Raw genomic sequence first — 16,995 nt, forward strand, 5'->3', positions numbered from 1 at the left:
TACCATCATTACCAAGATTTCATATGTTCGGATCGAAGGCCAATTATGCACGGAAAATTCCCAAAATTTTAAGGATCGTCGTGTTGTTTCGGTAAAAAGTGTGTTTTCGAGTATGTCGCGCCAAGTTTAAAAATTCATAACTCCTTCGATTTTTATCATATGAAGTCCATTCCGGCGGCATTTTCTTGGAAATTTCGTTAGCTTCGATTCTTCTTCACACACGCCTGTTCAGATTCTAAGCCGAAGATAGGGTTTTATCGAGTTCTTTGAGCGGTACTCACAAAATTCTGCACAGTCGCGCCAGATGAATCGACGTTTCTCGTCATTCAAATGCGTGTAATTTCTTCATCGCTTATCGGATGTAGACGATTCTCACGGCGACGAGTCACAAATTTGGTCATCTTCGCAGTGGCATTGGTTTCGTTCCGGGATTCAGAGCCGAACCGAGTTTCCTTAAAAACGAGCCAAAATAAGACGCACCGAGGGCAATTTGGACATTTCGCGTTGACAATATATAAACATTTTGCTCTTCACAAATCAAGAGAGTACTCTCATAATTTCAATTCACCAAAAAATATCAAAAACACTTTCTCTCAATTCTCTCTCAATTCTCTTGAATCAAAATCACAAATTACATAAAACTTTCATCAAAAACTCATCAATCTTCATCAAGATCAAGAACATGGATTGAAGAATTAAGATTCGAAGTTCGATTTTCTTCTCTCTCTCCTCAAATCTCGCGCGCCTCTACCTCTCTCCCACCTCGGATTTCGCTTTCGCGTTCGTGTCGCGTTCGTGTCGTGTTCGCGTTCGTATCGTGTTCGTGTTCGTGCTTCGGTTGAGATCTTCATCCGGTAAGCTATCGGATCTTGAATTAAGTGTTTAATTGTTGATCATTATGTGAATTAGGATCTAGATCTATGTCTCGTTCTTGATTTATGGATGGTTGATGATGATTGATCGGTGAATTTGCTTTGTTTTTGCTCGAATCGATAATGTTCATGTGAATTGTGGTTAGATGTGATGTTTATTGCATATAATTGATGTGTGTTGATGATAAATTGTGATATTCGTGTTCGGATCTATGATTCAATTTTGATTTCGTATGCATAGTTGTTGATGTGCATGTATGTTGCTTGTGACGCACTCAAAGTGTTTGTATAAATGCACATGGTGCACTTTTGCTTGATATTTGCTTGGCTCGACTCGTCGCACTTTCCATAATTAGGATCATTTGGCTTGTAGACTCGTGCTTAATTCATGATTTGATGTTTGCTTGTGATGATTGCCAATGGAATGGTTTTGGATTGAGTGCGAACGGCTCCGAGGTCCTAAAAATGCTTAAAAATTGGTTTTGCTATGCCAGGAACCGGGTTGTCCCAGGCGGGAACCGGTTCCTGCGTTGTTTTTGTCCTCTGATTTGTGTGCCAGGAACCGGGTTGTCCCTAGGTGGGAACCGGTTCCCAGTAATCTGAAATGTGTGTGCTTCTGTGATTTAGTACCAAGAACCGGGTTGTCCCTAGGTGGGAACCGGTTCCTAGTAATCTGAAATATGCTTGCTTCTGTGATTTAGTACCAGGAACCGGGTTGTCCCTAGGTGGGAACCGGTTCCCAGTTTTCTGTCGCTGGTTTTTAGTACTAGGAACCGGGTTGTCCTGTGCAGGAACTGGTTCCTGTGTGTTATTTTTGTGTTTTCTTTCCTTAACTTCAATCTTGCACAACTTTTTGCTCGTAACTACGATTTGCACGTTCTTTATATCGTCGGAAAGCTTATGAGACGTACTATCTTGCTAGATGCTTTGTTTTCATTAATTTGTAGATCATCCATGTTTGATTTCTCTTTGATGTTTCATTATCCATTCCATGTTTATATTACTTGTCCGTTTCCTTTCGCTTTATAGTAATAACGCAATTCCGATTGCGGTGTTTGTTATCTCTAACTTGTGTGCTAGTGTGCAAGGCTCTTGGATAGTCACCGACCGACGCTTATTGCTTGAGTGTTCCGCTTTACTCGCGGAACACGATCCCTATTCACTTGTATCGTGTTCTCATCCGGGAGACACGTTCCTATTACTTTATACTTGCTTGTTTGGTTTGCTTGTTCCTCTTGCAGGTGTATTGTGATTGTACCCGGCGTGCATGTCGACCTTTGTGTAATTTCATGGCTAATCGGTGTGCTGACCATTTGCTTTTGCTTTGCTAGCTCGCTCGCGGGATTCTTAGTTTCTTCACTCTGCTTCGCTTTAGTTTACGGATCATCATCCGTTTGGTATTGATCCCGTTTCATTTTATTTCTATTGCACTTTATCGCTTTCTCGCATCATCCTTTAACATGAGAAGTAGGACCTAGACATTCATCTGGCCAAGCCCTCGAAAGAGGCTCTATTTTTGTTGGTGTGTTTATATTTGTGCTTTGCGACAGGGAGTCACGGTGTAATAAGTCCTATATGGCACTCCGTTAAGTCCTCATGGAAGGCACGCGGAAAGAGTTAGCAATCAACCCCTGCCTAGTCTCATCGAGTCCGTTCGGTATGCGCACGCTACGCGTTGCTCGCTTCTGAACCTGCACAAGATCTTGTTATCGAGTATGTCAGGAAAAGGGTTCATGCAGCCGGACCCCCGCCTTTCCTATAGCTCGCGTCGCTCGACGTTGATGCTCGGTGTACGCGCGCACCATTTTCCTTTACGATCCGTGACGGCTTGGTTGCTGAGAGGGGTCCGCCCTCTTGTCTATGGCCCGATCATTTTCGCAAGGTCTAATGCTTGGTTGACTTGGGTTAAGTTGCTCCCCTTGGCTATGGCAGGACCGCTTTTCTACCACTCGGTCAGTATCGTTGGTTTTGTTTGCTTTACAAGCGGAGCTCGTTTGTGTGATACTCTTGTTTGCTTCCCCTTTTCTTCGTAGGTTGCTAGTTTAGTTTAGACTTGTACCCTTTGTATGATAATATTAGGTAGCAAGCTTTCCCCCTTAGCTTAGGTTTTCCTCATGCATTCTTTAAAACACAAACCACACTCTTTGATTTTCTTTTCTTAAGAACTTGTTATTTCCGCTCCATTCCCAAGCGTAAGTCTCCAAAGGTCGAGCAGCGGAGTGTGAATGTAACTCGTTCACCTAAAAAACACAAAACAAATAGAAACTAGTTAGCCGAGCTACGGTAGCTCTGATTCTGCAAAACAGGTACGTAGGCAGCGGGGTAGGGCCCGTGCGAGCACAATCCTTTATTTTCCCTACATTCTGCATTCATTTTAGTCCAGATTAGCGTAGATTTGTTACACACCCATAGTTTTAGACACAGGCGTGGATACCATCGAGTACGATGGGCGCGAGGGGTGCTAGCACCTTCCCCTCGCGTAACCGACTCCCTTACCCTTTTTCTCTGGTCGTGAGACCGTTGTTTTGTTTTGTGGTTTGCTGGCATTCCCTTCCTTTTCAGGATAAATATGTTAGTGGCGACTCTGTTAATTTTCGCGGTAGCGACACCTTAGTGACACGTTTCACACGTAATCTTCCATCTTTATGATGTGGATGGTGATGGCTGGTCTAGGTGGCATATTTTTAAATTATTTTTTATTTAATTTGACTTGTCAATAATTACTGGTATAGTGTGGTTTACCCCCCCCCCCCCCCTCCAATAAAAATTAGGGTTTTCACTATTTTCTAAATTCAATCGTTGAATGAAGAGGACGAACACCATTGGAGAACGAAAATGAAGCATTAAAGGACAAAGAACAAAGACAAGCATGAAAACGAAGCACGAATAAGAAATACGCCATTATAGGTTCTACCGAAGCTTTTAATGAAGCAAACAGGTTTAAATTGTCCTTTTCTAATGTTTGAGGTTAGCTTTTTCAAACTTAGTTTCAGTAGTGATTATAATGTGGTAATTTTTTAACAGTGAATATGAAAATTCCTTTGACAGAACATGCAACTCTTTAATGCTGTTTTTCACCATGAAGATAAATTTGTAAGGGATAGTGAGAACAAATTATTCTACAGAGGTGGAGTTCAAACCCTAGTTTGTCGGAAAATAATTGAAAAATTTACTATTTTTGAAATCCATAGGTTGGTGAAGGCATGGGGTGATAAAAACGGAATTTATAGGGCTTGAACTAAAATTGTTTAAATAGATAAAAAAAATTAGTTAAGAAAGGATTATGATGCATATGATTTTGTTGCATATGCTTGTTCAAATCAAGTTGATGGCTACATTTATCTGGAACATGAAGTGACTGATGTAAAACTAAAAGTAAGGGAACCTCGATTCATTAATGAGATGACAAATATGGAAGAAATTAATGATGAAGGTGTTGAAGGGTTTGATGATAGTGAGGATGAGAGAACTATTGTTACGTGAGATAAATTGCAGGAATAGAAAAATGATTTGTTAAAAGTTTGTATAAGAAGAACAACAACACAAAACTAACATTTTTTCTCACAACCCATCAAAATAAATTATGTTTAAGAGTGTGGAGCGACTGAACATGTGAACTAGGTTTAGGGTAAAGCTTAGTGAAATAATCTTTTATCGTTAAATGTTGGTAACATACCCCCCCAGTTATTTGATAAACGGGAGCAATAGAATCTTAAATAATAAGAAAGATGTCACTTTAAAAAAATAATAAAAACTACAGTTGCTGGAACTTGGAGCATGTACCCTAAATTAGTTTAACTCTCAATTTTGTTTTTAAATCGAGGGAATAAATGATAATTTCTTGAGAAAAAGATAACATAGTGCGTCTTGGAATTTTACCTCGACTTTTTGTTGGGTGATATGAAAGTTTTGTCGTAAAATATAATATTTGTAGTAGTGATATTGTCATTTGATACATCACATAATACATGAATTGGTAGACAAAGGAAAACAAAATCCATAATTAGAAAATACCTAATTAGACCACAACTTATAAACTACATATTACATGAACTTGTAGACAATGGAAAATAAAATCCAAGACATCATAAGTGCAACCATTAAACAATGATTTTTGTAATTCTCAATTTGAATTGTTTCTTCTTTGTGTTTTCATACTTCTTTGAACTGACTTGTACACCATATTTCTTGCCAAAATCATTCCCAAATTCCTTGCCAATGCCCTTCCCGAATTCCCTTAAAGCTATTATCATTTCATAATTATTGCAATTTGTTGCAATCTTTTGATTTCCATTCCTTCAATGAACGTGATCAAGTCCAAGTTCATCATCCCTGACAAATAGGTCACAACTTTCCACACTTTACACGGGAAAATTAAGATTACTCGTAGAATTCTCAGAAAAACGAAAAAAAAATTCTTACGCCAGCCCTTCAACATCTCCAAAATTTTAAATTGTGTTTGCGACCCACATCTTTATTGCTTGGTCACATGCACATTAGGGTAAATTCGAACCGCTTGAAATACCAATTGATGATGTTTAACTTCCACTCATTTTAATGAAAACTAATGATGGCAGAAGACGAAATTGATAGGGATGGAGAAGGAAAAAAGAAATTGATGGCAATAGTAGAAGAAGAAGGAACTGATGGGGGTGTAGGGAATGAAGGTAGAAATCGATGGCAACAGTTGAAGAATAAAATGATGGGGTTGAGAGAAAGAAGACTCAAAAGCTAGTTTTTATCATATTTGGGGGTGGAGGGAATGAAGAAATTACAAAAATGCCACCTAAACCGGCCATCACCAACCACGTCATAAAATATGGAAGATTTTATGTGCAACGTGTTACTTAGGAGTCAAATATACGAAATATTTACATTACAACGGAAATCAAAAGAAAATTATATTAAAAATTTCGTTCAGATTACATTACAGAGAAAAAGTATATTTAACTAATTTAAAATTCTTAATTGCATAATATAGTTATCAATATTTGCCCATCTTAATAAAAATTTATATTATTTCATAAAAAATTTAATTTTATAATTGAATAAATAATATTAATTATTTATAACAAATTATGAAATGAAACAATTTATCCTCAGATTACTCTTGAATTCAAAAAATCTCATTTCAAAAAAGGTAAACTTTATTTACCAAACACAAAATTCGATAGAGTTACTTTTAATTTAGAATGTTTTGAAATCATTAAAAAATAAAAAATATTCAACTTTTTAGGATGGTCCATAAATCTCCACCTTCAAAAGATTATACCATGAGATGAGATGTCTTTCTCCTTATCTAAATTGTGATTTTAAAAATAATAAACAATTTTTGTAGGACAATCGTGGGGTAATAAAAAATAGTGTGCAATCAATCACTCACCTAATCGCGCATTATTATTAAATAAAGTCAATGAAGAGATGAAATATGCCGTAAGGTTAGTCCAATAGGATTCGCTGGAGAACAATGAGACTACTATCACTATTTCTTCTCATCGCTGCTTCTGCACCGTTATTCACGGCGGCGGCATGTCCGTCTTACTCCTCCATCTTCAGCTTCGGCGATTCCTTAACCGACACCGGTAACCTGTTTTACAGCTCCTCCGATCCCTCCAATCACTGCTTCTTTCCTCCCTACGGCCAAACCTACTTTCATCAACCGTCTGGTCGTTGCTCCGATGGACGCCTTATCATCGATTTCATAGGTATGCTTGCTTGCGTGCTTACGTGTCACTTTCTGTTACGCTTGCTTGCTTACGTGTCACTTTCGGTTACGCTTGTTTGCTTACGTGTCACTTTCTGTTACGCTTGTTTACTTACGTGTCACTTTCGGTTACGTTTATGCGGTTAAATGTTGTTAATTTTGCAATGGTTTTCTTGCAGCTGAATTGTTAGGAATTCCAATGGTGAAACCGTATTTAGGAATTAAGAATGGTGTATTGGAAGATAATGCAGCAAAAGATGGAGTGAATTTTGCGGTTATAGGAGCAACGGCGTTGAATGTTAGTTACTTTGAAGGGAGGGATGTTCATAACGTTGCTACCAATTATTCATTAACAGTTCAGTTGAATTGGTTCAAGGAGCTTCTTCCTACACTTTGCAAATCTTCTGAAAGTAAGTTTTCAATTATCTTTTTTTTTTTTTATCATTTTTTATTAGACCTCTAAGAAACAAAATGATTCTTCATTTTCTGTCAAAATTAAATGATTAGAAAAAAATAATATATTTTACCGGTATTCAACGTATAAAGATGAAACTTTGCATTGAAACATTATTGTTTTTTTAGTATTTAATAAAGTTCACCAAACGCGGATAATAGTACAAGTATAAAACAATATTGCTTTCACATGTGTTTTGATTTGGTTTAGAATATTTTAAATTAAAAAATCAATGCCATGATGATTGCCATCAAAGGTAAATGTGATTTAGTTTGAATCAATTTTCTAAATGTGATACCTAACATTGAAATTTTGTATATACAATTTTTAACCATAATTATATAATATTAATTTAATATTTATATTGATTTTACGTGATCCGTGTGAACGCATGGGTGTTTTACTAGTTACTATAATAAAAACTTTATTAATAAAATTGTAACCTAAGTTCAATACAAAGTACAACATCATATACTAAAAATGTATACTTTGTGCCGTTTGAAGGAGGCTTCGGTGGGAAGCATGGGTGGTTGGGTGAGGGAGGGTTGGGAGTGGGGTGATTTGGGAATTCCTTTTCAAAACAGCCCCGTAATAATCGAAGTCGTGTTTTCTTTGCGGGAAATTTTGCTTTCTTTTTTACCATCTTTGGAAGGGAAAGACAAGGTCGTTTGGAAGGATGGAGTAAATCTAGCTTTTTCGGTAAGGGGATGCTATGAGTTTCTTTCTTCTTCGTATATCCCTTTAGGTCCGGAAAATATTTTTGATAAGGCTCTTGGTCTAATTTGGAAGATGGAAGTTCCTCATAAAATAAAAGCTTTTGGTTGGCGGTGTTTTATCGATAGGCGTCCTACTAGAGACTCGCTTGTTTTTCGAGGTATTCTTTCTAATTCTAGCGACATTTATTGTGTTCTTTGTAGAGCGGTTCCCGAATCTTCGTCTCATTCTTTACTATCTTGTTATGTGGCCGGTTTAGTTTGGAAGGAAGTGACTGGTTGGATTGATTTTGTTAATTATGAAACGGTTAATATTATGGATAGTTTCTTGAGGTGGAGTATCTTTTGTAAATCTAAGAGGGTCAAAAAGGGAAAAGAAGGTTGTGTTTGGCTTGCAAATATTTGGAGTTTATGAATTCTAAAGAATGAGATTATTTTTAGAGAGGAGAATTGGAACATTTTGGATGTGGTTTGGAATATCAAAGCTTTGTTATGGAGATGGTCCTTTATAAGAAATATTACACATACCAATTGTAACTACTATGAGTTTTGTAAAAACTCTTTATTTTACTTCTCTTAGATTTCATTTGGTGTGTAGTTTTTCTTTTTCCGAGTAGTTTCTCGGCATTTTTGTAACCGGGTTTTTCCTCTTCAATGAAACTTAAAAAAATAAAATAACAATGATTAATTATGTTTAAACCATATGAAATAATAAAATATAAATTAAATTAATAAACTATTAATGCTAAGTAATAATAGATTATTTTGATATCTAAAGATAATAAATAAAAAGTATCATTGATCTTGTTTCCACAAAATAACTTGTAATATCTAGCTTTGTATAGTTTTTTTTATACAATTTTCATTCTTAAATTGGATTGGTTTGAAATAGTCACGTGTGTAAATAAGTAGATTAGTCAAAATAGTAATTAATTATATGTCAATACTAAACTCTCTACAAAACTATATATAACATAAACACAAGTATGTTTAGCTTCTAGACCTTTTGAAACAAAACCTTTAAATGGACGGTTTAAACTTGTTTTATATTAGATTTTTCGTTATCCATATATATCTCTAGCACACTTTTAAATTTGACCTCACTGATATGTTACACCTAAATATTTTAACATGAAAGACAGGGGCGGAGCCAAGGCTCAGCTAGCCCGGGCAGGCGCCCAGGCTCAACCTCTATTTTCTTTGTACTCCCCCCAATTTAATAATCGATTTTTAAACAAAATCAGGGGCAAAATTATTAAAAATAGGGTGTGAAAATTAAAACAGATGAATAATCAATGGTGTAAAGTTTTTGCCCAGGCTACATAAAATTTCTGGCTCCGCCACTGAATTGAAAGATATTACCTAGCAAAAAAATTTCCATCGCTGCTCGTGAAGGTTATTCTTGCGTGATCTTTGGGTATCCATTAGTATCTATTTATGTTCAGAATAGGCGTCCATGAAAGACAACAGCTTGAAGTCGGATATATTGTGACCTGATTGTCTATGTTTGGCAGACGATGTACATTCTTGAGGCACACTTTGTTGAGATCGCAGTAGTCTATCCACATTTGCCACTTTGTTGTTTGACTTATTGACAAACATGATATTCGACATTCAAGTCACGTATCTTGCTTCAGTTTTGAAATTAGCTTTGAAAAGATATTAATATTACACTGCCTTCTTGGTGGCTTCATCAATCTTGGGTCACTGTTTCCTACAACGTTGGGCAATATATAAGGCCTTTTTTGGTTTATAGGAAATGACATGTGACCTTAGGGTCGAAGTTAGGAATTTTTTGTGCAAACTAGTAAACTAAGTTTGTATTGACCATTAAGCATCTCGTGAGCCAGGCTTTTAATTCCTCGGATAGGTCGGCTCTAAGCGTTGTGATTTTTAACATGTCGTCTCACACTAGGATTTACTTGTTTATTTTCGGCCTTTAAAAGTTACTTCGTTCTTCTAAGGGAAGAAATTCTCCATCGTCATTGCTATTGTGAGTGTGGCTTCCTTGTACTTCTTATGTAACATATAGAAACAAATGTGGCAGGCTTTTTAAGTCTTCTTATAATATAGCCACTTCTCCCTAACTCCTGTGATGTTTAGATTCAAATTAATCATTGATGATACCATACCTACTCTGCCAAGGTATATTGTTCAAGTCATAAAATGCAATTGTATACAAACTTGTTATTGATCACCAGAAATCAAATTTTCTCGGTCTTTTTATTCTCAAATTTTCTAAACATAATTGGTAGTTCCATGCACCCCTGAGGTTGGGTATCAAAGCCATCAAACCCATAGAGGTTACCATTGGTGTTAGGATTGAAAATGGCAAGTGAGCTTCATCGTGTTAAATTATTCGATGTACATAATATCATACAAATACCCATCGCCCACCACTATGCATCATATGTCGAACCATAGTATTTTAAGGATTTGTGTCAGAACTGTGAAACTCAGGTTATCTCTGCGGTAAGGTTAAAAATGCCAGGCGAGCTTCATGGTATTGAATAACTCGTGTATAGGATATCATTCAAACTCTTTTAGTCTCCACATATGTCATAGACTTTGAACCTCGACATTCTGACCTTCACCAGTATGGGGACAATGTGGTTGCTTCTTCTAAAATCTTGACCCTTGTTCGTACTTCAACCTAGTAGTGTCCTCTAAATTTCTCTTAGGGGAGGGGGTTTAACATTGTGGGTATATGTGCTTGTAGGTATGAAGATTGCTGGTTTTGATGTTGACAACGCTCATAAGAGAAATCTTCACCAGTCTTGTTGTTCAAGACTTTGCTGGTTCAAATGATTGTTCTTGAAGATTAATCAAGTCATGGTACTTGATATGGGGAACAAGTGATGATGCTTGACATCTTGTTAACCAAGTGATAATGCTTGAGAATTGAGATTTGTTGATCAAGATAAAGCCTGAAGATCATCGAATGTAGTGATCAAGTGGATTTGATTGATTTTCAAGGTGTGTTGATCAAGTTGTAATCAAGTTGTGGTGATCAAAATTGCAATGCTAAGAGATCAAGTTATTCAAGCCTATTTGTGAAGACAACACCTTATGTCAGGTGGCGTTCAGCGAAATCAGTGAAGATCTTTTATCAAAAGGTTTTTCAAATGATGAAGTTTGTTATGAAAAGTTATCTCAAGCCTCATGAAAAGAAGAATCAAGGTTCTAGATGAAAGCTAAAACCAAAGATAATGTGGCAAGGAATTAGAAGCTTCAGAGTTGTGAAATAGAGGAAGTATGAAAGCTCGTCAGTATATGTCGAGTGATTAATGTCTATAAAGATATAAGACAAACTCTTAATTTAATAAGGAAAAATCACATACACATACACACACATCCCTCTTGATAAGCCCATGTTAATTTCATAAAATCACTTAAAATGTTTTAAAAGCTTAGGCAATTGAGTAGGGAATTATATGATCAGTTGAAAGCATGTTTTGCAATATAATAATCTATTAAGTCTTATGAGTACTCATTTATTTCACTTTTTAATGCTTAAAATTGATTGGAAAGGCTTCTTAAATGATTGGCAATAACTTGAATAAAAAAAATTCCATTTTGGGGTTGCATAATCGATTATGTCTTTAAGATAATGATTGTGAGGCTTAATTAGTCCATAGATTGTTTCTAAATTTGTACCATGCTTTTTGATAAAAAAATGGAGAGCTTATATGTCATTTCAAACCATCCATAAATTGAGTTTTTATCCCTCTTACTCACTCTCCAAACTTTTTTTATATAAAATCTCTCTTTTCACTTTTTTGGTGAAGGAAAGATTCGTAATTTCTCAAGAGTGTTGTTCTTTCTGGTAGAACAGGTGGCCAGCAACGGTAGGCTTGATCTTCGGTGATGGTTAAGAGAAAAAAGGGGGTTGTACCTGCAAGGCACTCCGATGCCAAAGTAAGTGGAGGAACAAAGAGGTACAACTGAAAGTATTAGATTTTGGGTGGGAGAAATGAATTACCTTGCCGTCTAGGGGTAGAGGGCTATTTATAATGGTCTCTTTGGATTGGATCCCCTACTTTCGTTGGCTTGGGTGCTATTTGCGGCCCAGAATATAGGGGACTATTAGACTGAGTTCTGACCGGTCGTGCTCGAGGGAACTATCCGTTGCCAAGGACGGGGACTCCACATGCTCGGTTGGTCAATAGTTGTGTCCGACAGAAAGGGATGCGTCTTTACCCGTGGGCAGCGTGTGTTGGGCCAATGCGTATTGGGCCAAGGAGTGGATTGGGCCAATTGGGAAGATTGGGCTAGTCCATAACAAGTGTATTATCTCTTGTGCAATATTATCCTTGTAAGGTGGTGTTTGGTTATGAGTTAAACCATTAAAAGCTCTTTTGGTTTTTGAGGTAAACCATGTAAAACCTCTAGTTGGTTGGGAAGATCTCAGTGGTTAAAAATCTCGTTGTTGGTTTAAAGTTAGCCATTAAAAACTTCAATCCTTGTAAAAGGAGATTCGTGCATATCTATTTAAAAGCTCTCAAGATAGAGTAAACTTTCAAGAAGAATTACTTGGGAGAGGATTATATAATAAACCTCTATAATTATGGTATTTTCTTTTATCTCTTTAATTTCATGTCTTTTATTTCTACTGCATTTCTATTTTTATATTTCCTCTTCTTTTACTCTGTATTTTAAAATATTTTTAAACTTATCTTTTGTAAAAGAGTTTGTTTTAGAAATAGATTTTTTCAATCCAACACAATTCTCCCCTTCTCTTGTGTTAGAAGTGTCATGTCCGACAAACATGTTCAGAGATTTTGGAACCCTGAGAGTGACGTGTATGTCACCTTGATAGTTATGTCCCATCAATTTTTCCTTTGTTGAGGGGTTGATGGGTAGATACTCTTAATTCATGCAGAGTCTCCCTACTGTACCCTATGTAGTGAGGAAGTCATTTCACAAATTGAATGTCTCGTTGAAATTGGTTGATTTTTTCAGCGCAACAATTGGTATATTTTTACCACTTTGACTTGATTGACTTACACAATCATTCTACTTCTGGATATTGTTTGTTTTCCTCGAAATGTTTTCCAAGAGGTTCCTCGGAAACCATTGACACCATGTGCTCACAATTCGTCATCAAGTTGGGAGTAGAATAGAAATATTGGAGAATGTTTCCCACATATGGCACCAAATAGTCCTGAAGAATATTTTTCTTCTAATTTTGTTGATGACGGTAATATTGTTGGCGAACTCTAGTACGAAGGTCCTTTATAATATGCACGGTGGAGGATCAGTGTGGTTTAGGGTTTTTTATATTGTATATTGAAGTCTGAGTCCTTTGTTATACTCTACAGTTAGAATTTTTGGTCTAAAGGATATAGAACTTTCTTTGAGATCCTTTGATCTAAAGTATCTCTAGGACATGTCCATCCTTTAATCTGTCTTGCCTCCTAGAGTTGAAGTGATTCAATTTTTTTATAGGTTAGTCTTTGCCCTGTACTAAAATACTAAATATTTTATTTTTAAAAAAACTATATGCTTGAGAAATTTAATGACTAACTTTACCTTTGATATTCTATACAAACACGAGCATAAATTATGAATCAACAATATTCAATTAATTCACTTCAGTTGGTAGTTACACAAGGACATCTGACTACAAGGGTGAGAGTTTGAACCTGCAATATCCCACACATTCACCTTTAAGAAGTAATCTACTTGACAAAAAATATAATTAACTATGTAACTTAAGTCAACTTAGTTAAATTAGTTAAATTAATGGATTAAAGTCCAATCTTGTAGGATGCCATGATATTCTTACAAACTCATTATTTCTTGTGGGAGAGATTGGAGGAAACGACTTAAACTTTCCCTTATTTGTACGCAAAAGCATAGAAGAGGTTAAAACATATGTTCCAGATGTAATCAATGTTATAGCTTCATCAATCAATGTAAGATTGTTTTCTTTTATAAATTATATTAAAATGTATTAATAAATTTGTATTTCAATTTCATTTTTGAAGTATACATAATTTGTATTTTATGTTTTCATAGGAGTTGATTAATCTTGGGGCTCGCACACTATTGGTCCCTGGGAATTTCCCACTGGGATGCAACACAATATATTTAACAAAGTATGAGACCAAAGATAGTAATCAATATGACTCATTCGGTTGTTTGAAGTGGTTAAACGAATTTGCTAAATTTTATAACCAAAAGCTCCAATATGAGATACATAGACTTCGGAAAATTCATCCTCATACTAATATCATATATGGTGATTATTACAATGCTGCATTGCCATTATACCGGTATCCATCAAAATTTGGTAAATCAACTCTCTCAAATTCTAAATTAAATTACTTCATAAGTCCATAATCTCTTGCTTATTTAACTTTTAGAGGCACATATTGAGAAACAATACATTTAGGCAAGTACATGCTTTAAGAATGCAGTGTTTATAAAGAATGAGTTAATCTAAGACATCAATGCCAATGCAGGTTTTCTAGGTCTTAAAGCTTGTTGTGGAATGGGAGGTTCTTATAATTTCAATGGATTAAAACCTTGTGGAAAACCAGGTGTGGTTGCATGTGATGATCCTTCTCAGTATATTGGGTGGGATGGTATTCATTTGACTGAGGCTGCATATAAACTGATTGCCGATGGTATCATTAATGGACCATATTCTTTCCCTCAATTTAGTAACTTGTGCTTCATGAATGTTAGCTATGGAAATTTAAATAGCTAGAGTGTTTTTACATGTTACTCTACCAGGATGCCACCATAAAAACACCTTTATTTATTGGGCCACATTACTTTTCTTTCTTCTCCAATATCTTACATGGCTATAGGTTATTCACCTTTATTGAAAATATTGAGATTGATTTCATTGAATCTTATAGTCAAAATTATTGGTTTATTTGAAGCTATAATTCTCCTTTTATATGAGAGCATTAGTAAAAAAACAATACAAGAGAGAACTTATCTAGTATTCTAGTACTCTCCTATTACATCGTGGCGATTGTCTTTCCTTAATTTTTTAAATGTAGAAGTACAAAGTGGTTTGTTAAAGTATCTCCAAATTATGCAAATACTAACACATGGTTGATGTACAACTTGTTTGACATATCCCTTTTTCTAACAAACTGGATATCAATCTCAATATGCTTTGCTTTAGCATGTAACACATGATTATGAGATAATAAGACAACACTTAAATTGTCACACAACAAAGTAAGAGGAAGAAAAGGGATGCATGACTCAGTTAATAAGGATTCAAACTAGAGCAATTCAAAAGTGGTATGAGCAAGTGCTCTATATTTTGCTTTTGCACTTGATTTGAATATCAAATGTTGTTTCTTTGAGCTCCGAGATGGACTAGAATAAATGTAAGAGCCCTAAGTAACCTTGAATAATATGGGTCAATGGCCCAGTCAAAGTCATAGTAAGTTATATTTGACTAAAAATAAAAGTCTTGTGTAAATGGTGAGTAAACTTATATCTTTTCCATTGAGGTTGGTTTTTCTCAAAAAGGCTATAGACATTATACTTGCTATCAGAAACCTAAATGACATAATGTAAATGGGGTCCGCGTATTGCAATTGAATTTGATGAGTGAAGAACTATAAAATTAGCTACCTAAACTAACAGATAAATCCCTTCATGAACATATAATGCATTTTAAATCACAAATATTTTAGAAAATTGTTACACATGATTTCTCGTTGTGTAATCTACTTCATATGATTACCATCCTCCATTTCTTAGGTGAAGTTGCAATTGGAAAAGGTTTGATCAAACATAAAATATATATGTCACGATCGGGTATGCCCTCTGTCTAGAGATCATAAATAACCTTCCAACAATATCTAATTTCAATATAAAATTCTACAGTTAGTTCGCAATTATTATCTAGGTTGATCTCCTAATTTCATAGATGGAATAAAATATTCAAAACAATATATTATTGAATAACTATATGGGTTCATCATTACATATAGAAAATCTAAACGGATCACATGGTTCACATTATTGGTGTGAGATATTGGATCGAACTCTAGTATGATCGAAGAGTAGCTTCTTCGTTCGAAAATTCGACAGGTTCATAGCATGTCGTCGAAGTCTGTTTTCATGTTGTAGTCGAAGTATTCTAGGACTGTTAGCATGTCGAATTGGTCATGTTTGTTATGCCTAATTGTTTAAGTTAGCTTGTTCTCTGGGTTAGTGTTAGTTCTATATTTTGTTGATTGACATTACTTTAATAAAACAAATATAGCTGCAATATGTTAAATAGGATGTATTACCTTGCTAAGAAGAACAGGTTGAGCAAGAAGTCCTATGTTATGAAGAAACATGTTGAGATGAAATGTTTCATCAGCTGGAGAAACATGTCGAACAAGATGTCATATGCGTGGTCATACGACATCGTGACTGTTGTGAACTAGGCTGTTGGATCGGTTTAGAATTCAACAGATGCAAAATATTCTGAGATTATTAGGCAGTCCTATGTGGCGCTGATTGTTAGGTCTGGAAGATTCAAATTAAAATCAAGAAGAATATTCACTTTATAATTATGGAGATAATTTAGGAAGATTTGATTGAAGACCGGTTTTTGTGCAAAATCTTCTGCTGATTTGTAGCAGCTAATATGCGTTGATTTGAAGCCCAAATCCACTTGAAAAAAGGTTATAAATAGAAGCATTGTTACCTAGGAAAAAACCATCCGAAAATGTAAAGTTTCATATTATTAGGGATGAGTCTGTAAGTAACTCTGTAGGAGAGTTGGTATGTGTGAGCCTCTCGAATATCATGTTGATATGAGAGTAGGTTCGATGTTGTAGAGTTGTAATTCTCTATTTTTGTTCTCCTCAAAGCTGTGAGGCAAGAGTAAGTATTGTTCTTGATTGAAGCTTTTAAGCAAGATCAAGTATTCTTGATTAAGAGGATCTTAATCTAGTGTTTCTTGTAATTGAAGATTGAGGTATAGAGCCGTCAATATCAGTAACTGGGATTGTTTTTGTTATGGTGATTGGAAGTGAGAGGGGTTTCTCATATCTAGCAGGTTTGTAGGTAGAAGTTGCATTGGGTAGGGATTAAGTGAGAAGGCGGTAAACCGAAGGTTCCTTACGTGGGAACCAGAGGTTGTTTGCATATTACTTCTAATTGATACTACTAATAGTGGATTTCCTTCTGGATTGGTCGCCTCAAGAGTATGTGTTATTGTACATCGAACTAGGTTAACAATTCTGGTGTGTTATTTACTTTTCAGTATTGTGTATGTATGTT

The 16,995-nt window shown here is 35.6% G+C and overlaps 1 protein-coding gene across 1 annotated transcript; it reads left to right on the forward strand.

Moving 5' to 3' along the window:
* The first annotated feature begins 6,271 nt into the window (after window positions 1–6,271).
* LOC131635278 (GDSL esterase/lipase At1g28590-like) lies at window positions 6,272–15,348 on the forward strand. Its single transcript, XM_058905891.1, has 5 exons — window positions 6,272–6,577; window positions 6,756–6,986; window positions 13,513–13,661; window positions 13,765–14,038; window positions 14,211–15,348. Exons 1-5 carry the CDS (start codon window positions 6,340–6,342, stop codon window positions 14,456–14,458), a joined length of 1,140 nt encoding a protein of 379 aa, XP_058761874.1. The 5' UTR covers window positions 6,272–6,339; the 3' UTR covers window positions 14,459–15,348.
* The last annotated feature ends 1,647 nt before the right edge of the window (window positions 15,349–16,995 follow it).

This window comes from Vicia villosa, unplaced genomic scaffold (genome assembly GCF_029867415.1).
Source record: "Vicia villosa cultivar HV-30 ecotype Madison, WI unplaced genomic scaffold, Vvil1.0 ctg.001462F_1_1, whole genome shotgun sequence".
NCBI lineage: Eukaryota > Viridiplantae > Streptophyta > Magnoliopsida > Fabales > Fabaceae > Vicia > Vicia villosa.